This window comes from Thalassophryne amazonica, chromosome 8, assembly GCF_902500255.1.
Source record: "Thalassophryne amazonica chromosome 8, fThaAma1.1, whole genome shotgun sequence".
NCBI classification, from domain to species: domain Eukaryota; kingdom Metazoa; phylum Chordata; class Actinopteri; order Batrachoidiformes; family Batrachoididae; genus Thalassophryne; species Thalassophryne amazonica.
In genome coordinates this window covers 2,312,064-2,335,575 of record NC_047110.1, presented here as the reverse complement: position 1 = coordinate 2,335,575, position 23,512 = coordinate 2,312,064, and the positions used below count along the sequence as shown (strand labels likewise).

At 43.6% G+C, this 23,512-nt stretch overlaps 1 protein-coding gene across 1 annotated transcript; it reads left to right on the top strand.

Annotated features, from left to right (window-relative positions):
* The first annotated feature begins 7,147 nt into the window (after nt 1-7,147).
* Nucleotides 7,148-23,299, top strand: LOC117515010 (calmodulin-like protein 4). Its single transcript, XM_034175569.1, has 5 exons — nt 7,148-7,211; nt 7,252-7,288; nt 7,869-8,009; nt 11,926-12,114; nt 23,084-23,299. Exons 2-5 carry the CDS (start codon nt 7,267-7,269, stop codon nt 23,179-23,181), a joined length of 450 nt encoding a protein of 149 aa, XP_034031460.1. The 5' UTR covers nt 7,148-7,211; nt 7,252-7,266; the 3' UTR covers nt 23,182-23,299.
* Nucleotides 23,300-23,512: the final 213 nt, after the last annotated feature.

Below are 23,512 nucleotides of genomic sequence, written 5' to 3'. Positions count from 1 at the left end.
TTTATTCAGCAAACAAAGGACATTTGGTGTAACGCTAGTCATGCTGTACTTAAGAGTAAAGATTTATCTTATACGCCTTGTGTAATCTGGCACATGCACGCAAGAAATGGTGTCTAAAAGTGTGTGTGTGTGTGTGTGTGTGTGTGTGTGTGTGTGAGGCACACAAAAAAATAACTTGAAAAGTGACCAAAAACAACACCGAGTCACATGGAAATGCCCACGTCATGAATTTATTTTAGACTGTGGACCTGTGACCTGATTGTCCACTGAATTTATTCACCAGGTTTGATTGAAATGGCTCTTTGCATTTTGAAGGTATCTCCACAAAGACATGACCATAACTACAGTGAGGAAAATAAGCAGGGTTGGGGGGGTTCCTTTAAAAATGTGTTCCGATACAGTTACTAGTTACCTGTTGAAAAATGTAATCAGTAATGTAATCCAAGTACCATAATATTAAAGTAATGTAATTTGATTACTTTCAGTTACTTCTGGATTACTCCAATATCAAATATGCTAATACAGACAAACTAAATAGAAATAGTCTTGACCACATAGTACAGTTTATTAAGCAAAAATCAAACTTTCTTTTCCATGGCATACTGTTTTACTTCACATTATGAATTAAGAGCACCACAATATTGTTTTAAACACAACCAGTGTTCACCTGCTAAATTTTCAACAAAAAAATGCCAAACAAATGAAGAATAATGAAAATTCAGGCGTGTGTGGATGAATCTGTAATTAAAAGTGGCAGAACAATATACAAAACAAAAAAAAAGTCAACTACTTGTTCAGTAAATTCGCACCATGTTTAACATATCAGTCCACTTATTGAACTTTCAAAATAAGAACAAAAGCATAATGAAAACCATGAAGTAAATCCTGTCAGTAAGGAGGCGTGGTCACCATTTTAATTCCGGGCAAGTTAGTGATTTGTGTGAATAGAAGTTCAAGAAACAGGTGGAATATGCCGGAAAGCTGCACATGTTGGCAAAGTCACAAACGGAGGAAGAAGGGAGACAATATTTCCTTCCATAAGTAAGTGGTTTTGGTTCTTCTTGTCACTTTGTCCGTGATATTTGGATGATAAACAGCTGTTTGTCTCCTGACGTACCTGTGTCACCCGATGACACGGACCATTAACTCTTCACTTATGTGTACTTGATATTTTCCACTGTTAGACCAATGTCTAGTTAAAATACTTGTCGTTAGTGATTAAAATTGTTCGACAAGACGGGGGATTTTTTTATTTTTATTTGCACCTTAAAATAATGAGATTCTAATGACCCGCGCTGTGCCGCTCACAGTCACACACACACACAGAGATGTGTACACACACCACTGACTTCATGAATGAAACTTGGTCAATAAAGTACAATTATGTAAAAATATATATATAAATGTATTGTGATGGTTTTAGGAGCTGCGTTGAACACAGCTGCAGGACGCCTCAGCAGCTGGAACAGCACAGATCTGTGTAACTTTCAACACTAATATTTGGGAATGTGTGTGTGTCCGAGTAAGTTTAATACTTTCCTGACATAATTTAATGTCATTTAATTTTACTGGCTCGATATCCAGGTCAAAATGGCATTTTAACACGTATTTTGCGAGCATTTTTCTGAGTGTGTTCAGTCGCAGATCTCCATTGAAAATGCATTAACATCCGGGTACTTCATCAATATTTTGCCCGGTTAGGTGACGTCATGTCGCTGTTCATGAAGGGACGTTTTCATTTCAAAGAAAAAAAAATTATATACAGATAACAGGGTTCTAGCTAGAATAAAATATTAGCGTAGTGGTAATGTTGAGGGAGCAAAGCCACCGGAGGGTGGGGGATGTGGTGCGGAAGGGGGGCAGCTTTTGAGAATTTAAGCTAAAAATTGTCCATTCTAGGGTAACCCAAAGGGGAAAAGCCAGGTACGACAGCCCAAGTCCCTTCATCATGTCCAGAAGGCTGGGGACGTTTGTTGAGTGGACGAGTGGACAATCTCATTCTGGGTTACCAAGTACATGGGCCTTAGTCGGAGTCCGTGGACATTAAGTCAAGACTTAAAACCTATTTTTATTCTCTTTCTTATGAGTAGTTTTGATTTTGTTATGTTTTAATTTTTTATGTTGAACTGTTCTGTGTGAAGCACCTTGAGACGGCTTTTGTTGTAATTTGGCGCTTTAGAAGCTGATTAAGTTGAAATTGAACATTTTATTGAGAAGGTAAATAAATATGAAATTGGTTACTGGATCCTTAAACTCTGGACATAATAAACTCTACATGGTGGATCCTTGATCTCTGGACAGTTTAGTTTTTGTCAAAAGCATTTCCTTTCCATATCTTTGAGCTCTTGCAGATGTGCTGCAGGTCAGGTTTATAAAGAATGCAAGACATCTCATTTTGGGAGGAAAAAACGTTTTAGTAGATTGTATTTATTGTCTGTATTGCAACGTTGTTAAGAGGTGTCATTTTATTATTTTTATTTTCTGTCTCTCACAGACCTATTAATTTTTCTTTAAGAAGCCCTCTTATTCTGCACTCTACCTTTATTAACTGCACCTGTTTGAACTTGTTACCTGTATAAAAGACACCTGTTCACACAATCAATCACACTCCAACCTGTCCACCATAGCCAAGACCAAAGAGCTGCCTCGGTCTGGGATTCCATGCAAGATCTCAGTTTGTGGGGTAAGGATGATTCTGAGAAAGCTCAGAACTACACAGGAGGACCTGGTCAATGACCTGAAGAGAGCTGGGACCACAGTCACAAAGATTACATTAGTAACACATGATGCTGTCATGGTTTAAAATCCTGCAGGGCAGCAAGGTCCCCCTGCTCAAGCCAGCACATGTCCAGGCCCGTTTAGTCCGACATAGTCACGGTTTGGAGGATTTAAGAAAATTGGCCAGATTTCTAGAAATGAGAGCTGCTCCCTCTAAAGTGGGATGGATGCCGTCTCTCCTAACAAGACCAGGTTTTCCCCAGAAGCTTTGCCAATTATCTATGAAGCCCACCTCATTTTTTGGACACCACTCAGACAGCCAGCAATTCAAGGAGAACATGCAGCTAAACATGTCACTCCCGGTCCGATTGGGGAGGGGCCCAGAGAAAACTACAGAGTCCGACATTGTTTTTGCAAAGTTACACACCGATTTAATGTTAATTTTAGTGACCTCTGATTGGCGTAACCGAGTGTCATTACTGCCGACGTGAATTACAATCTTACCAAATTTATGCTTCGCCTTAGCCAGCAGTTTCATATTTCCTTCAATGTCGCCTGCTCTGGCCCCCGGAAGACAATTGACTATGGTTGCTGGTGTCGCTAACTTCACATTTCTCAAAACAGAGTCGCCAATAACCAGAGTTTGTTCCTCGGCGGGTGTGTCGTCGAGTGGGGAAAAAGCAGGAAAGAGAAGAAACAAAGAGTCCAGATGAAACAGTCCTCTGTGATTCCAGCAGTGATTAGAGGTGTTTTCAGCATCCAAGGTCTGACAGAAAATGATTAATCCGCTACAAAATAATTATTTTATATACAGCGTCCAGCGCACAGAGCAGGTGGAAAAGAGGGCAGCTGCTCCAAAAACAGCCTCTCAGGTCCTGCGTAGCTGCCAGGCACACGGATAATGGGCTTTTAGCAGCCTCGTAAGCACCACGCACACGCCTCTAAAACCTCGTGCACAAACTGCGCCACGCTGTTGTTGCTAAATTTTGAACATCTTGAAATCAGCGCCACGCTCAGAGAGGAGCCTCGGTAACTGAAGATAATGTCTGTAAGAGCCACTCAGAGCCACAAAACTCCCACCATAGTTGAAGAAACCCTCTGGTAGCAAAGAAAACATGCTGCGTGGCTCATTATTCAGTGGGACCAGAGCTTTATTTCCATTCCTTTTTTTTTTTTTTTTTTTTTTTACAAAATTGGAGCAACTTTAAGTTTTGACCCCTGTACAAACTGAAATCGACCTTTGTCCCTTTATTTATTTTTTCACTGTTTTTACCCAGAACTCCTGAACAGTCTGTCACAGATGCTCCGAGCTGTATCTTTTCAGAGTCTTTATCATCAGAGCGTTCATGTGGTGTACTTCTCCATAGGAGCGGCTTTGCATGTTGACCCCTGTGTTGACCCTGCATCGACCCCGACACTGGTATCCTGGTAGACTGAGGTTGGATTGTGTCCTGTAATGGTCTTCAGTGAGAAGCTGCTTCATCGTAATTGTAGCTGCTGTTTGATTTGCTGTGAGCCTTTGAAGGTCACAACCCCAAACTGTGTTTAAGGCGGGTGTGAATAATTTACTGTTACCGCCTGTGGTGCTCATCAATACAGATGATGTGATTACGCATCATACCGGAGGGATCGAACCGCTGCTGTTTTCTCTGTGATGTTTGATAGTTACAGCACTGACCTCTGACTCCTCCTCCTGCAGACACGACCGTAAAGCCGCCGCGGCAGCACCGCACTTCCTGCAGGCATGAGTAATTTATGAGTTTGTCTCTCAGGTGTTGTGTGCTAATTACTTACTGTTTGACACACTCAGCGGTGCACACAAACAAAATCCAGCCATCCAACCTCCAGCACGAAACAGGACAGTCAAGAGGTGTCCACTGGACAGTTTGACATGTTGGTGGTCTGTGTGGAGCGGGACAGCAGAAAGTGTCCAAAAACCACAGACCACCAGAGTCAAGTGCTGAATGTTTCTGCCCCTAATATGATTTTTGAGGAAAAATACAAACATGAAAGGTCCATGATTGAAAAAGACAGTGTTACAAGAAGGTCGCGCTCAGCCACTGTTTGACCTCAGACCGCTGTTTGATTTCAAGCAGCGGCTGTTTGACCTTGGGTAGCATTCAACCGGTCTGCTCATTCTCCTCTGACCTCAACAAGGCACCCCCCACAACACCCCTAGATTAAAGGTCCACTTTTGAAGATGATTTTTCATACGGCTACCACTACTAATACTACTTATACTGAACAAAAATATAAATGCAACACTTTTGGTTTTGCTCCCATTTTGTATGAGATGAACTCAAAGATCTAAAACTTTTTCCACATACACAATATCACCATTTCCCTCAAATATTGTTCACAAACCAGTCTAAATCTGTGATAGTGAGCACTTCTCCTTTGCTGAGGTAATCCATCCCACCTCACAGGTGTGCCATATCAAGATGCTGATTAGACACCATGATTAGTGCACAGGTGTGCCTTAGACTGCCCACAATAAAAGGCCACTCTGAAAGGTGCAGTTTTGTTTTATTGGGGGGGGGATACCAGTCAGTATCTGGTGTGACCACCATTTGCCTCATGCAGTGCAACACATCTCCTTCGCATAGAGTTGATCAGGTTGTCAATTGTGGCCTGTGGAATGTTGATCCACTCCTCTTCAATGGCTGTGCGAAGTTGCTGGATATTGGCAGGAACTGGTACACGCTGTCGTATACGCCGGTCCAGAGCATCCCAAACATGCTCAATGGGTCACATGTCCAGTGAGTATGCCGGCCATGCAAGAACTGGGACATTTTCAGCTTCCAAGAATTGTGTACAGATCCTTGCAACATGGGGCCGTGCATTATCCTGCTGCAACATGAGGTGATGTTCTTGGACAATGGGCCTCAGGATCTCGTCACGATATCTCTGTGCATTCAAAATGCCATCAATAAAATGCACCTGTGTTCTTTGTCCATAACAGACACCTGCCCATACCATAACCCCACCGCCACCATGGGCCACTCGATCCACAACATTGACATCAGAAAACCGCTCACCCACACGACGCCACACACGCTGTCTGCCATCTGCCCTGGACAGTGTGAACCGGGATTCATCCGTGAAGAGAACACCTCTCCAACGTGCCAAACGCCAGCAAATGTGAGCATTTGCCCACTCAAGTCGGTTACGACGATGAACTGGAGCCAGGTCGAGACCCCGATGAGGACGACGAGCATGCAGATGAGCTTCCCTGAGATGGTTTCTGACAGTTTGTGCAGAAATTCTTTGGTTATGCAAACCGATTGTTTCAGCAGCTGTCCGAGTGGCTGGTCTCAGACGATCTTGGAGGTGAACATGCTGGATGTGGAGGTCCTGGACTGGTGTGGTTACACGTGGTCTGCGGTTGTGATGCTGGTTGGATGTACTGCCAAATTCTCTGAAACGCCTTTGGAGACGGCTTATGGTAGAGAAATGAACATTCAATACACCAGCAACAGCTCTGGTTGATATTCCTGCTGTCAGCATGCCAGTTGCACGCTCCCTCAAATCTTGCGACATCTGTGGCATTGTGCTGTGTGATAAAACTGCACCTTTCAGAGTGGCCTTTTATTGTGGGCAGTCTAAGGCACACCTGTGCACTAATCATGGTGTCTAATCAGCATCTTGATATGGCACACCTGTGAGGTGGGATGGATTATCTCAGCAAAGGAGAAGTGCTCACTATCACAGATTTAGACTGGTTTGTAAACAATATTTGAGGGAAATGGTGATATTGTGTATGTGGAAAAAGTTTTAGATGTTTGAGTTCATCTCATACAAAATGGGAGCAAAACCAAAAGTGTTGCGTTTATATTTTTGTTGAGTGATTCAACAACTGAAATGTTTAGAAAAAAATCAAATGTTGGAAAAATATTACAAAGAATTTAATGGTTACATTTCTAAAAAATGCAGATTATAAATTGTAAGTTTTACTGTTACAGTGCTGTCAACAGTTAAATATGAGGTCAAGAAAGATGTCTTTATTTTATTTTTTTAAAACAAGTATGTTCATTGAAGTTGAGAGAGGGTGACTATAACATGGGTGTTGGCAAAACGGGTCATTTTCATGTTGAGGTGGTGGGGGGGTGTTGTTGGAAGCTAGTGAAAGTAACTAATACAGTAACTAGTAGTCTAAGTTACTTTTAAAATTAATTGTGTACCTTATAAAGTGGCCAGTGAGTGTATATATATATATATATATATATATATATATATATATATATGAAGGGAGTTGATGTATTGTGAGAAACATGGAACATCAATCCCAGTGTGAGATTCCAGGATTATCTTTGGAAGAGGAATGCGAGTGCTGTTGTTGTAACTGCAGTCAAACTGACGTCAGAATCCACCGCCGTCCTCACTTTACACGGGTCTGGATCAGTTTCCGGTGAGAGCCTTAAGGATTCAGCCCGCTGCCCGTACACGATGGTGAGCTCCTTACACAAGATTATCATCCAGATTATACCTGCAGCCTGTGTTCTGCTTGCTCAGCATTAATTTCTTCTGTTTTCATCCCAGGCCAAGTTCATGACACAAGATGAGATTAATGGTAAGACAAATGCGACACAAAACCACAGCATGCACACACACACACACACACACACACACCCACACACCCACACACCCCTTGTGTGGTGCACACTCATCTTTGAAAATGACTGAGGAAAAAAATCAAGTTTGTGAGTCGATGCAGCAGGTTTTTCTCTCTGTGTCTGACCGGCAGATTATTTTCAGAGAGAAAGCAGCAGAAGTTGAAGGCAGATGATGTGACACAATTATTTGTAAATTCCCTTAGAATGTATTCACTGAAGTCATCTCTGGACAGAAGCGGGGTTCTGTGGGTATCAATCATCCTGAAGATAAATAAATGAATAAATGAATGCTCAGCCATTGTAAAGCGGTGGAGGTCAGAGCCTTTAACAGAGCTAAGGCACCGTTTCAGTTCATACACAGGGCAAAGGTTAAAGCTGCTCCAGCTTTGGTAAGAAGTGATGGACATCATTAGTTGAGTTAATGGAGTTAATAAAAGGTGTCATTTTGACTGTTTGGCGCTGCGTCTTCTTCACTATTTCTTTCCAAACCTTTGCTGTCTGATTTTTGCCTTCTGTGGTTTGCTCGTGTCATTGCAGAGTTTAAGGAATGTTTTTCACTCTACGACCGCCAACACAGAGGCAAAATAGAAGCTCAGGACTTGATCACAGTCATGCGCTGTCTGGGGTCGAGTCCCACACCCGCTGAGGTCCAGCGACACCTGCTAAACCACAACATAGGTACAACCTCTACCCCTTCATCTTTTATTTATTTGCTTTGTCCACATTTGTCGTCAATCCTGATCATCTATTTTTGCACAATGTAGTTGACAAAATACATTTGGCCATTTTTGAGGAGTTGAACTCAGAACTTTATAGTATTTAGTTTCTATGGAAGCATTCAGAGGTGGACGTGCTCTTTAAAATCTGGACTAACACCATGAACCAGCCAGAACTCTCTGGTACAGGTTGGAAATCTTTCCCTGAAATCATCCTCACGATGTTTGTTGTTACAATTTTTCTTGTTATTGAATTCTCTGTGGGCGGCGCAGTGGCTTAGTGGTTAGCACTGTTGGCTCATCACAGCAAGAAGGCTGTGGGATCACATTCTGCCTCTGCCTTTCTGTGTGGAGTTTGCATGTTCTCCCCAGGTCTGTGTGGTTCCCTCCAGGTGCTCTGGCTTCCTCGTTGTTGGTTCCAGTCGCACATTAGCATCAGGGATGGGAATCAAGAACCGGTTCCAATTGAGAAGTGCTTTCAAAATTTTCAGTCTGTGGGAATCATGCATTCAGACATAAAAAAAAAAAAAATTCTACTCATAAATGCCACCATGTCACATCTGAAATCTGCATCGAGCAACAACAGACGCAACTACATTGATGTTGAAAACCAGCGTTAGCCAACATTTTGTCACACAAGAAATTGATCAGGAATTGATAAATTTTTATCAATGTTGTTAGTGATTTTTCTTATCAGTCTGATTACTGATCGATTACCTTATCAATTCCCATCCCAAGGCAGCATGAAAGTGTCACAACCATACAGTAAAGGTGCCCTGGCATGCACAAATTTGATCCGCGCACTTGCACCGGCATTGTTGTGATGATGCCACCCGCTGTGTTCCCAGCTTGATGCTGTGTTTTGTTTCACTGGGTGCCACACGTTGTGTGCTGGATGCTGGACGCTGCATATATAAAATAATTATTTCGTAGTGAATTAATCATTTTTTCTCAGAGTTGGCTGTTGAAAATGCCTCTAATTGTTTCCAGAATCACAGAGGAGCGCTCCAGCTGCAGCTTTTTTTCTCTTTCTCTCTGGTGCACTGAATGAGGTGGAGAACACATTTGAAACAGCCTAAAAGGTAATTGTTATGTTTATATTGTAATAGCTTGGTAAAACAGTTGCATGTTCATTCCTTCTTAGGAGTAGCTGTAAAAGTATGTTTATGATCGATTTCACATCTCATTATAATCGATCAGGCGAGTTGCGCTCTGATGTGGTGCACTGACACAATCACTTGACACTATCTGCAGCAAGATCATGTTGTAGGTCTTTTAAGCAGGTCTGTGGGTTGACTATGGACTGTTCTCACCATCCTTCAGTTCATCTTATCTTAGATTTTTCTTGGCCTGCCACTTCAGGCCTTAACTAGTACTGTGCCTGTGGTCTTTCATTTCTGCACTGTGTTCCTCACAGTGGAAACTGACAGCGGAAATCTCTGAGATAGCTTTTTGTATCCTTCCCCTAAACCATGATGTTGAACAGTCTTTTTCAGGTCATTTAAGAGTTGTTTCGAGGCTCCCATGTTGGCACTCACACTTTCTGTAAATACTAGAAACTTTATTTCACTTCATTTCATTGGAGAAATGATCATTTTCCCCACAAACACCCTCAAAAACAACGGCTGCTGTGAAGGACCCATAAGGGAATCATTAAGCAAAAAGGCTATTGATGTTGGTGGATCAAATCAATTCTTAACGATACCCGAAAAGAACCGGTTTCTCGATACGCAACCCTAGGGTGTACAAATTTATGCACCTACCTAATGTTGTTTAAATAATTATTGCACACTTTCTGTAAATACTAGAAACTTCATTTCACTTGTCAAATATCAGTGTGTTCATCTGCTATATGATACATTTAACTGAAATTTCTGTTTAAGACCATCAATGATTTATAAAGGAAAATCATGGAAATTATCAGGGGTGCCCAAACTTTTGCATACAACTGTAGAGTTGCTGATCCTCATCCCAGCTGCTTCACACTCGGCTGCAAACCAGTCTAGTGAGAGCTGGAGGTCACAGGCCAATGAAGCCAACAGGACCACATCATCTGCAAAAAGCAGTGATGAGACTCTGAGCCCACCAAGCTGGAAAGTGCCCTACCCCCGACTACACCTCGATATCCTCTCCATGAATATCAAGAACAAATAGGATTTGTGACAAGGCGTAGCCCTGGTGGAGGCCTATCCCCACTGGAAACAAGTCGGACTTTCTGCCGAGCACCCGAACACAGCTTTCGCTTTGTGAGTACAAAGATTGGATGGCCCTGAGGTACAGCCCCCTCACTTCATACTTCCGCACCACCTCCCACAGTATCTCCCAGGGTGCCCAATCATACATCATCTCCAAGTCCAAAAAAAGGCATGTAGACTGGATGAGCATACTCCTAGGCACTCTCCGGGATCCTTGTGAGAGTGAAGAGCTGGTCAGTTGTTCCACGACCAGGACAGAACCCACATTGTTCCTCTTCAATCAGAGGTTCGACTATCCGCTGAACCCTCCTTTCCAGTACCCTGAAGTAGACTTCACCAGGAAGCCTGAGTAGTGTGGTGGCCCTGCAGTTGGCACACACTCTCTGGTCCCCTTTATTAAATATGGGGACCACCACCCCAGTTTGCCACTGCTTAGGCACTGTCCCAGACCTCAATGCAATGTTGAAGAGATGTCTCATCCAAGACAGTCCCTTCACACCCAGGACCTTCAGCGTTTCTGGATGGATCTCATCAACCCCCAGGGCCTTGCCACTGCAGAGTTGTTTGACTACCTCAGTGACTTCCATCAACTTTCAACTCTGCCCCTACTATAAAAGACAGGAGTTCCTCAAAGTGTTTTTTTCCAATGCTGGATTACATCCTCAGTTGAGGTCAACAGAGTCCCATCCTTACTGCAGACAACTTGGATGGTTCCCTTTTTTCCCCTCCTGAGGTGCATCATGGCCCGCCAGAAGCACCTTGGTGCTGACCAAAAGTCCTTCTCCATGGTTACTCCGAACTCCTCCCATACCTGCTATTTTGCCTACCCCCACAGCAGAGGCTGCCGCTCTTCAGGCCTGTCAGTTCCTCGCAACTGCCTTCAGAGTCCTCCAAGATAACATATCCTGGAAGGACTCCTTCAGTCGGACAGCTTCCCTGACCACCGGTGTCCACTACGGTGTTCAAGGGTTGCCATCCTTTGAGACACCTAAGACCTTCAGGCCACAGCTCCCTGCTGCAGCTTCAGCAATGGAGGCTTTGAACATTGTCCATTCTGGTTCAGTGTCCCCAACCTCCACAGAGATGCTAGAAAAGCTCCCCTGAAGGTGTGAGTTGTGGTGTGCATGTGAGCGAGTGTGCGTGTGAGCGTGCGTGTGTGCGTGTGAGAGAAAAAACAAGCTTAATTTTTTTCATCTCAACCGATTTAAATCTTCAGACATTAATACTGATTTTTGATCAACTGGTGTCATTACTTCTTCAGCTGTGACACACTGGACTGAGGACATGTCTGCTGATACGTCAGTCAGTGAGCATTCCCCTCGGACGTGTCACAGTGCTCACACAGTCAGCGTGAGGTGCATCTCAGAGGTGGTGCATATTCATGCACAGCTGTCCGTGGATGAACATGGGTTCGAGTTCACCACATTCCCTTTGGTGTTTGTCCAACTCTGATTCTGAATCTTTATGATCAAATAAATAATGCTGCCACCCTGGATGGCCACCATACATTTTACTGAGGTTGGACTGTGAGTGTGGTTTGTTGGTGCTGGTTTCTGGCTTGTGGACTCATCAGCAGAGTTTACTGTCTTGAGGTGCTTTGTCAGACTGGTACTTCCTGTTTGATTTTTGCAATGATTGGCCTCGCTGACAGCTTAAGGTCAGTCTTTGTGTCTCCTGCTGCAGATCAGGCTGGGGAGCTGAATTTCTCCAGCTTCCTGAGCATCATGTACCGACAGTTCCAGCAGGAGGCGCCACAGAAGGAGGTCCTGGAAGCCTTGAGGATGGCAGACAAGGATCAGAAAGGCTTCATCCTGGCCTCCGAGCTCCGGGCCAAACTGACGGGGCTGGGAGAGAAGCTGACGGACCGGGAAGGTGAGACGACACGCACATCTGTCCACGCCAGCACATTCCTCACTGTTTCATCTGTCATTCAAATAAATAAATAACTATGGTTTTCATGTTTCCCATCGCTTTTGTGAAATATGTATTTTTTTGCAAAAAAATTAAAATAATAATAATGTTTATCAGATTTTGTTTTGCAGCATTATTTAAATGTTTTCATGGTAATTCTTAGTTTAGAGGGCAACAAATTTAAAATGTTTGTTCTGTTAGTGGTGATATGACTTCTGAGATATATACTATACTTACACACACACACACACACACACACACACACACACACACACACACACACACACACACACACACACACACACACACACACACACACACACACACACACACAGTGCATCCTGAAAGTATTCACATTGTTTCACTTTTTCCACATTTTGTTATGTTACAGCTTTATTCCAAAATGGAGTAAATTCATTTTTTTCTTTAAAAATTCAACTCACAACATCCCATAATGACAACATTAAAAAGGTTTTTTTTTGTTTGTTTGTTTTTTTGCAAATTCATTAAAAATAAAAACTAAGAAGTCACGTGTATATAACTATTCACAGCCTCACACTGAAGATCAGACTGAAGCCTGGGACTAATTAGAAAGATTCAGGAGTTTTTGGGATCAAAGTCCAGACCAGCCCCTGGACTTTGAATTTGTCCACTGTCAGCATGAGGCCTCACTTTGTTTGAGACAGTTTCAAGTCTTATGTCACTTGATTGACATAAGATTGTAATTAGAAATGCCAACTATTGTAATTTAATTTTAATTTAACCTTTCTTTTACCAGGTTAGTCCCATTGAGATTGCTTTGGAAAGGGAGACCTGGACAATTACAAAGTTTCTAATTCACTGAGCCTGCATGTCTTTGAAAACAACAACAATAACCAATGGAGAATAACACCATAATACAGAATAACTCTGAAGAATAACACCAGAATACAGAATAACTCAGAAGAATAACACCAGAATACAGAATAACTCAGAAGAATAACACCAGAATACAGAATATCATGGAGAATAACACCAGAATACAGAATAACTCGGAGAATAACACCAGAATACAGGATAGCATGGAGAATAACACCATAATACAGAATAACATGGAGAATAACACCAGAATACAGAATAACACCAGAATACAGAATAACACGGAGAACAACAACAGAATACAGAATAGAGGTCTGTTAGAAAAGTATCAGACCTTTTTATTTTATGCAAAAAATATATGGATTTGATTCATATGTTTTTACGTCAGCCGAGCTTGAACCTTCATGCGCATGCATGAGTTTTTTCACGCCTGTCGGTTGCGTCATTCGCCTGTGGGCAGGCTTTGAGTGAGCACTGCTCCACCCCTCTCGTCGTTTTTTCATTGCGAGGAAATGGCGGAATGATTTGGACTTTGCTCCATCAGAATTTTTTCAGAAACTGTTAGAGACAGGCAGCTGGAAACCATTCCAAAAATTCACATGGCTTTTGGTGAAAATTTTTTGGGCTTCACAGAGATTAAGGAGTGTTACTACTGCTTTAAGGACGGCCCACAATGGCGCACGGCGCCACGCTCCGAGCCGTGATCGACAGGCAGAAACGACCATTTCATTTCTAAACAGATCGCTGTATGGCTCCGGGACCATTGTGTGCAATTTCTCTGGTTATCACAAGAGCTGGACATCAGCGATTTTCCAGCAGATTTCACTTTTACCAAGAGATTTTGTCATGGAAAGCCGCGCGAAGGCTTCGCGTGTCGTGACGGAGCCGCTGATGGAGTGAGACAAAGTTGGGACATGCCTATCTCGGCTTTCAGTGGCTTACCAGTCAAGTGAGTATAAGAGAAATTGTGGAGAGCTGGGCATGTCCCAACTTGTCCTCTGACACTCCAGAACGGAGGTGTTCTTTGTCTCGCTCCATCAGTGAATCCGTCGTGACATGCGAAGCCTCCGCGCAGCTTTCCATGACAAAGTCTCTTGTTAAAAGTGAAATCTGCCGGAAAATAGCTGATGTCCAGCTCTTGTGATAACCAGAGAAATTGCACACGATGGTCCCGGAGCCATACAGCGATCCGTTTAGAAATGAAATGGTCGTTTCTGCCTGTCGATCGCGGCTCGGAGCGCTGCGCGCCATGCGCCATTGTGGGCCCTCCTTAAAGCGGTAGTAACACTCCTTAATCTCTGTGAAGCCCAAAAAATGTTCACCGAAAGCCAAATGAATTTTCTGAATGGTTTCCAGCTGCCTGTCTCTAACAGTTTCTGAAAAAATTCTGATGGAACAAAGCCCAAATCATTCCGCCATTTCCCTGACAATAAAAATCCGACGAGGGGGGTGGAACAGTGCTCACTCAAAGCCTGCCCACAGGCGAATGACGCAACCGACAGGCATGAAAAAACTCACGCATGCACACGAAGGTTCAAGCTTGGCTGACGTAAAAACATATGAATCAAATCCATATATTTTTTGCATAAAATAAAAGTCCATTACTTTTCTAAGAGACCTCGTAACACAGAGAATAACACCAGAATACAGAATAACATGGAGAACAACAATAGAATACAGAATACAGAATAACACAAATAATAACAGCAGCACACAGAATAGCTCAGAGAATAAGACCAGAATACAGAATAACACAGAATAACACCAGAATACAGAATAACATGGGGAATAACACCAGAATACAGAATAACACGGGGAATAACACCAGAATACAGAATAGCTCAGAGAATATGAGGGCTGTCCATAAAGTATAGGTCCTTTTTATTTTTTTCAAAAACTATATGGATTTCATTCATATGTTTTTACGTCAGACATGCTTGAACCCTCGTGCGCATGCGTGAGTTTTTCCACGCCTGTCGGTGACGTCATTCGCCTGTGAGCACTCCTTGTGGGAGGAGTTGTCCAGCCCCTCGTCGTAATTCCTTTGTCTGAGAAGTTGCTGAGAGACTGGCGCTTTGTTTGATCAAAATTTTTTCTAAACCTGTGAGACACATCGAAGTGGACACGGTTCGAAAAATTAAGCTGGTTTTCGGTGAAAATTTTAACGGCTGATGAGAGATTTTGAGGTGATACTGTCGCTTTAAGGACTTCCCACGGAGCGAGACGTCGTGCAGCGCTCTCAGGCGCTGTCGTCAGCCTGTTTCAAGCTGAAAACCTCCACATTTCAGGCTCTATTGATCCAGGACGTCGTGAAAGAACAGAGAAGTTTCAGAAGAAGTCGGTTTCAGCATTTTATCCGGATATTCCACTGTTAAAGGAGATTTTTTTTAATGAAAGACGTGCGGGCGGATTGCAGCGTCGGCTCGCAGCCGCCGCGACGCTCCGCCACAGGAAAAACACCTCTGTTGGAAGCCTTAAGGACAAGTTGGAACATGTCCAGCTGTTAAACAATTTCTCATATACTCACTCCACTGAAAGCCATCAAAAGCCGCCTGGATTTTACAAATGGTTATCAACACGGAGGTGTTTTTCCTGTGCCGCCATACCGCGCCGGCTGCGTCCCGACGCGCGGACCCGTCCGCACGTCTTTCATTAAAAAAAATCTCCTTTAACAGTGGAATATCCGGATAAAATGCTGAAACCGACTTCTTCTGAAACTTCTCTGTTCTCTCACGACGTCCTGGATCAATAGAGCCTGAAATGTGGAGGTTTTCAGCTTGAAACAGGCTGACGACGGCATCTCGCACCGTGGGAAGTCCTTAAAGCGACAGTATCACCTCAAAATCTCTCATCAGCCGGCGGGTGTTGGACCTGATGGGCGGGTCCACTGTGAGCACTTTGCTAAAGCAGTGACTGCTTCCTATGCAAAGCGTTGATGACACAGACACTGACTCCCCCTGTTGGTGGGTCACCGTACTGCTACAGGACAGTGGATTTCTCTTTTTTTCCCCAAACACAACAAATATCATTTCCTGTCAATGTGGACTTAATTTAATGTATTGTGTATTGTGTGTGTGTGTGTGTGTGTGGGGGGGGGGGGGGGGGGAATCTTACAGTACTGACACAAAGGCAGAACTTGTTCACAAGAACATCACCAACCACCAAAGGCCAGTTTATGAACTCCACGACCCTCGTGTACAAAGACGTGTGGATTTCCCACTGAAACATGGCGTACGCCAAAACCCAGAAACTGGCGCAAGCACAAAAAATTCAGATGTATCAAAGTGTGTGTGTGACATGAGCGCACACACCAAACTCCTCCCTGGCCACGCCTTCATCTGAATATGCAAATGTATTCATATGGTGTGGTTGTGTCGTGCTGACGGCACCATAAGTGTGAGGTGTCATGTGTTTGATGACGTCCGCCGTTGTCTCTGTGTTGTTGTGTAAAAATTAAAGGACTTTTGGAGACAACGTGCAAAAACACAGAAGCTGTGGCTCGCTCGCCATTCTGTCACGCGGCTTACTGCGATGTAAAACGGAAATTAAATGAGTGTGTCTGTGTGTGTAAATGCTGAGGCTCAGAGCAACACACACACACACACACACACACACACACACACTGAAGTAAAAAGATATTAGGTGCACAGCAGCTGACTGTGTGACATCAACATGACACACACTTTTACTGACAAACACTGAACACAGTCGGGGGCTCATTAAGAAGCTCTGCAGCTCCAGTTCCACCATCAAGAAGAAGAAAACACATTCATAATAATAACAACAAAAAAACATATTTGAATGTGCCCACGCTCAAATGTGCCCACGCTGGTTATCATTAGGAACAATTACATGGACAAACTGTTTAACCACCAAGCAGCCCCCCCCCCCATCGCACATATAATCACATATAATTTGAACATTGATGGAATGAAACTGTTTCATATGAACAAAAACAAATTCATCATGTGATGGTGCCTTTATAGCAACATGTGTGCAGTCAACAGCTCTGATCACATTAAAGGGAAACCGCCTCTCGCTGCAAATTGTGCTTTAATGTTGGAATGTGATGTACCTGGATGACACTCGGATGATTGTGTTCCACATTGCTGCCACGGCTCGGCTCAAGGTTGACTGGCACACTCCTGACTGATCGGCCTGGAATGCCCCTGATGCCAGGAAGCCCAGCGTGGTCAGCACCTGTGTGGGCACAGACGACCCCTGGCTCCTCGCCGTATTGCACGCTGGGCCGGCTGCAGTTCTGTGCACAACTCCAGTAACAGCGACCTTGGTAATTGACATTGTAAATCCTTGCGTTCCCTGAATACATGCTCACATCAGATTGCACCATTTGCAAAGGTCCTCCAACAACACTAAAGCCTCAGTCCCACCAAATAATAAAGTCATGAATAATGAGCCACGTATGGATTTGTCAGTGATTAGTTGACTAATGATCCACGTTGTAATCTATCACGTATCGCTATGAAGAAGCCTCTATGTGTCTCTCTGTACCTCGCATATGCCAGGTATCAGCCTCTAATGAGCCACGACTGACCTGTCATTTGAGCCCATCCAGCCTCGAATGGCTCGTGTTGCTGCATATGATCCACGTCAAGCCACATATGGCCCATGTAGCGCCATGTAACGTGACGGTGGTGCATGTTTATGCATGGGTTTAGTCCAAGCCTCCCATACTTGGTCCCTTTAAAGTGTGAGTTTTCAATTCACATCAAATAGCCTGCCTGTCCTCGTAGCTCGTAGAATAACACCAGAATACAGAATATCATGGGGAACAACACCAGAATACAGAATAACTCAGAAGAATAACACCAGAATACAGAATAACACAGAGGACAACACCAGAATTCAGAATATCATGGGGAACAATACCAGAATACACAATAACACAGAGAATAACATCAGAATACAGAATAACATGGAGAATAACATCAGAATACAGAATAACTCGGAGAATAACACCAGAATACAGGATAGCATGGAGAATAACACCATAATACAGAATAACATGGAGAATAACACCAGAATACAGAATAACACCAGAATACAGAATAACACGGAGAACAACAACAGAATACAGAATAGAGGTCTGTTAGAAAAGTATCAGACCTTTTTATTTTATGCAAAAAATATATGGATTTGATTCATATGTTTTTACGTCAGCCGAGCTTGAACCTTCATGCGCATGCATGAGTTTTTTCACGCCTGTCGGTTGCGTCATTCGCCTGTGGGCAGGCTTTGAGTGAGCACTGCTCCACCCCTCTCGTCGTTTTTTCATTGCGAGGAAATGGCGGAATGATTTGGACTTTGCTCCATCAGAATTTTTTCAGAAACTGTTAGAGACAGGCAGCTGGAAACCATTCCAAAAATTCACATGGCTTTTGGTGAAAATTTTTTGGGCTTCACAGAGATTAAGGAGTGTTACTACTGCTTTAAGGACGGCCCACAATGGCGCACGGCGCCACGCTCCGAGCCGTGATCAACAGGCAGAAACGACCATTTCATTTCTAAACAGATCGCTGTATGGCTCCGGGACCATTGTGTGCAATTTCTCTGGTTATCACAAGAGCTGGACATCAGCGATTTTCCAGCAGATTTCACTTTTACCAAGAGATTTTGTCATGGAAAGCCGCGCGAAGGCTTCGCGTGTCGTGACGGAGCCGCTGATGGAGTGAGACAAAGTTGGGACATGCCTATCTCGGCTTTCAGTGGCTTACCAGTCAAGTGAGTATAAGAGAAATTGTGGAGAGCTGGGCATGTCCCAACTTGTCCTCTGACACTCCAGAACGGAGGTGTTCTTTGTCTCGCTCCATCAGTGAATCCGTCGTGACATGCGAAGCCTCCGCGCAGCTTTCCATGACAAAGTCTCTTGTTAAAAGTGAAATCTGCCGGAAAATAGCTGATGTCCAGCTCTTGTGATAACCAGAGAAATTGCACACGATGGTCCCGGAGCCATACAGCGATCCGTTTAGAAATGAAATGGTCGTTTCTGCCTGTCGATCGCGGCTCGGAGCGCTGCGCGCCATGCGCCATTGTGGGCCCTCCTTAAAGCGGTAGTAACACTCCTTAATCTCTGTGAAGCCCAAAAAATTTTCACCGAAAGCCAAATGAATTTTCTGAATGGTTTCCAGCTGCCTGTCTCTAACAGTTTCTGAAAAAATTATGATGGAACAAAGCCCAAATCATTCCGCCATTTCCCTGACAATAAAAATCCGACGAGGGGGGTGGAACAGTGCTCACTCAAAGCCTGCCCACAGGCGAATGACGCAACCGACAGGCGTGAAAAAACTCACGCATGCACACGAAGGTTCAAGCTTGGCTGACGTAAAAACATATGAATCAAATCCATATATTTTTTGCATAAAATAAAAGTCCATTACTTTTCTAAGAGACCTCGTAACACAGAGAATAACACCAGAATACAGAATAACATGGAGAACAACAATAGAATACAGAATACAGAATAACACAAATAATAACAGCAGCACACAGAATAGCTCAGAGAATAAGACCAGAATACAGAATAACACAGAATAACACCAGAATACAGAATAACATGGGGAATAACACCAGAATACAGAATAACACGGGGAATAACACCAGAATACAGAATAGCTCAGAGAATATGAGGGCTGTCCATAAAGTATAGGTCCTTTTTATTTTTTTCAAAAACTATATGGATTTCATTCATATGTTTTTACGTCAGACATGCTTGAACCCTCGTGCGCATGCGTGAGTTTTTCCACGCCTGTCGGTGACGTCATTCGCCTGTGAGCACTCCTTGTGGGAGGAGTTGTCCAGCCCCTCGTCGTAATTCCTTTGTCTGAGAAGTTGCTGAGAGACTGGCGCTTTGTTTGATCAAAATTTTTTCTAAACCTGTGAGACACATCGAAGTGGACACGGTTCGAAAAATTAAGCTGGTTTTCGGTGAAAATTTTAACGGCTGATGAGAGATTTTGAGGTGATACTGTCGCTTTAAGGACTTCCCACGGAGCGAGACGTCGTGCAGCGCTCTCAGGCGCTGTCGTCAGCCTGTTTCAAGCTGAAAACCTCCACATTTCAGGCTCTATTGATCCAGGACGTCGTGAAAGAACAGAGAAGTTTCAGAAGAAGTCGGTTTCAGCATTTTATCCGGATATTCCACTGTTAAAGGAGATTTTTTTTAATGAAAGACGTGCGGGCGGATTGCAGCGTCGGCTCGCAGCCGCCGCGACGCTCCGCCACAGGAAAAACACCTCTGTTGGAAGCCTTAAGGACAAGTTGGAACATGTCCAGCTGTTAAACAATTTCTCATATACTCACTCCACTGAAAGCCATCAAAAGCCGCCTGGATTTTACAAATGGTTATCAACACGGAGGTGTTTTTCCTGTGCCGCCATACCGCGCCGGCTGCGTCCCGACGCGCGGACCCGTCCGCACGTCTTTCATTAAAAAAAATCTCCTTTAACAGTGGAATATCCGGATAAAATGCTGAAACCGACTTCTTCTGAAACTTCTCTGTTCTCTCACGACGTCCTGGATCAATAGAGCCTGAAATGTGGAGGTTTTCAGCTTGAAACAGGCTGACGACGGCATCTCGCACCGTGGGAAGTCCTTAAAGCGACAGTATCACCTCAAAATCTCTCATCAGCCGTTAAAATTTTCACCGAAAACCATCTTCATTTTTCGAACCGTGTCCACTTCGATGTGTCTCACAGGTTTAGAAAAAATTTTGATCAAACAAAGCGCCAGTCTCTCAGCAACTTCTCAGACAAAGGAATTCCGACGAGGGGCTGGATGACTCCTCCCACAAGGAGTGCTCACAGGCGAATGACATCACCGACAGGCGTGGAAAAACTCACGCATGCGCACGAGGGTTCAAGCATGTCTGACGTAAAAACATATGAATGAAATCCATATAGTTTTTGAAAAAAATAAAAAGGACCTATACTTTATGGACAGCCCTCGTAAAACCAGAATACAGAATAACTCAGAGAATAACACCAGAATGCAGAATAATATGGGGAATAACACCAGAATACAGAATAACATGGAGAACTACACCATAACACAGAATAACTCAGAGAACAACACCAGAATACAGAATAACTTGGAGAATAACACCAGAATACAGAATAACATGAAGAATAACAGCAGAATACAGAATAACACAGAGAATATCACCAGAATACAGAATAACTCAGAGAATAACACCAGAATACAGTATAATGTGGAGAACAACACCAGAATACAAAGTAGAGAAGCTTGAATCTTCAACTGGACTGGGTTGCTTGACGCGAGGATGTTTCGCTTCTAATCACAGAAGCTTCCTCAGCTAAAATTCTTGCTCTGGTAGTCTGACCTCTGTCTTGACTCTTCTAGAGAAGAATAACAGAAGTCAGTAAAGCTGGAGTTTTAAACCTAGCCAGACCCCTCCTACCAAGAGACAGACTGCTACTGGCTAGTGACTAACAATTGCTCTAATTAGCACCTACTGTGCTCTAGTTAGCACCCTCCTAATGACAGGGCAGCTGTCCCTCCTAATGATGGGACTGACGCCTCTCCTGATGACTCTTGATGGCATGAATGACTCATTACCATGAACAAAAGACTGAAACTGCTTTGACCTGAGTACCCCATTGTAAACATGGGACAAATCGTGTCTCAGACCCCCTCCCCGATTAAGGCTGGGTTTCAACTGTTTCACATACAAAGCTTCCTTCACTCCCCTCTCAAACCATTTCTTTTCTCTGGCTAAGATTTTAACTTCCTTGTCCTCAAACTTGTGGTTAGTGTCTTTAAGGTGGAGATGAACTGCAGACTGAGGTCCACTGGGCACCCTCTCTGTGGTGGGTTAAAATTGGGTAAAGAATCTCTCCAACAGGGTTCTTACACAGACAGAAAAGGGTGCTCGCAAAAGGACTAAATTTCTCAGTGACCCCTAAACATATACCGACAGTAGATAACATCACTGCAGTAGAGTCAGACATTAAATGAAACGGAATATAGAATGTTGTTGTCCATTCAGCTGCTCCCATTTTGTTTGGGGTCGCCACAGTGGATACAGCCAGATCTGTATAACTCAGAGAATAAACACCAGAATACAGAATAACATGGAGAATAAACACCAGAATAACAGGATAACATGGAGAATAAACACCAGAATACAGGATAACATGGAGAATAAACACCAGAATACAGAATAACATGGAGAATAAACACCAGAATACAGAATAACATGGAGAATAAACACCAGAATACAGAATAACATGGAGAATAAACACCAGAATACAGAATAACATGGAGAATAAACACCAGAATACAGGATAACATGGAGAATAAACACCAGAATACAGAATAACATGGAGAATAAACACCAGAATACAGGATAACATGGAGAATAAACACCAGAATACAGGATAACATGGAGAATAAACACCAGAATACAGGATAACATGGAGAATAAACACCAGAATACAGGATAACATGGAGAATAAACACCAGAATACAGAATAATGTGGACATCAAACCAAAACACAAAATAGTGACCCATGACAGCTCTTACCTTTATGTAGATGATGTTACTTATAATATCTGTGTGGAGTAACAAGACCTCAGCATTATATAATTATCAGCTTTTGGAAAGTCATTGTGGGCAAATATTGAAGTCTGTCCAAAGAGCTGTATAGGTCCTGATGCCTGCTGGTGCTGGTGCTTGTCCCTTGATCCTGTAGCAGGAAGCAAATGAGAAGCTACTGGTCCATCACTGTTAGGTCCCCAGCTGCGGTCTGTACTGAGACCATTCAGGTAAAGTGTCCAAGGACACAGATGGTTGGTGTGACTAGGACTCAAATCCAGGTGTACATGTTGGTAGTCCAGCTCATATCCCACTGAGCTGTGAGCCCTGTAAAAACTCATTCAGACACTAACAGTAGTGAGTCATGTTTGTGGGTCCTGTCCCTGGTTAGGCTCTGTTCTGATGTCATCTAACTCAGTGTGATCCATGTTCAGCAGAGACACTTCTGGAAGAGAGCGGACACAATGATGACTGACAGCTGTGTCACTTTGCTTTCAGTGGATGAGCTGCTGAAGGAGGCGGGTGTTGGACCTGATGGGCGGGTCCACTGTGAGCACTTTGCTAAAGCAGTGACTACTTCCTATGCAAAGCGTTGATGACACAGACACTGACTCCCCCTGTTGGTGGGTCACCGTACTGCTACAGGACAGTGGATTTCTCTTTTTTTCCCCAAACACAACAAATATCATTTCCTGTCAATGTGGACTTAATTTAATGTATTGTGTGTGTGTGTGTGTGTGTGTGGGGGGGGGGGGGGGGGGGGGGGGAATCTTACAGTACTGACACAAAGGCAGAACTTGTTCACAAGAACATCACCAACCACCAAAGGCCAGTTTATGAACTCCACGACCCTCGTGTACAAAGACGTGTGGATTTCCCACTGAAACATGGCGTACGCCAAAACCCAGAAACTGGCGCAAGCACAAA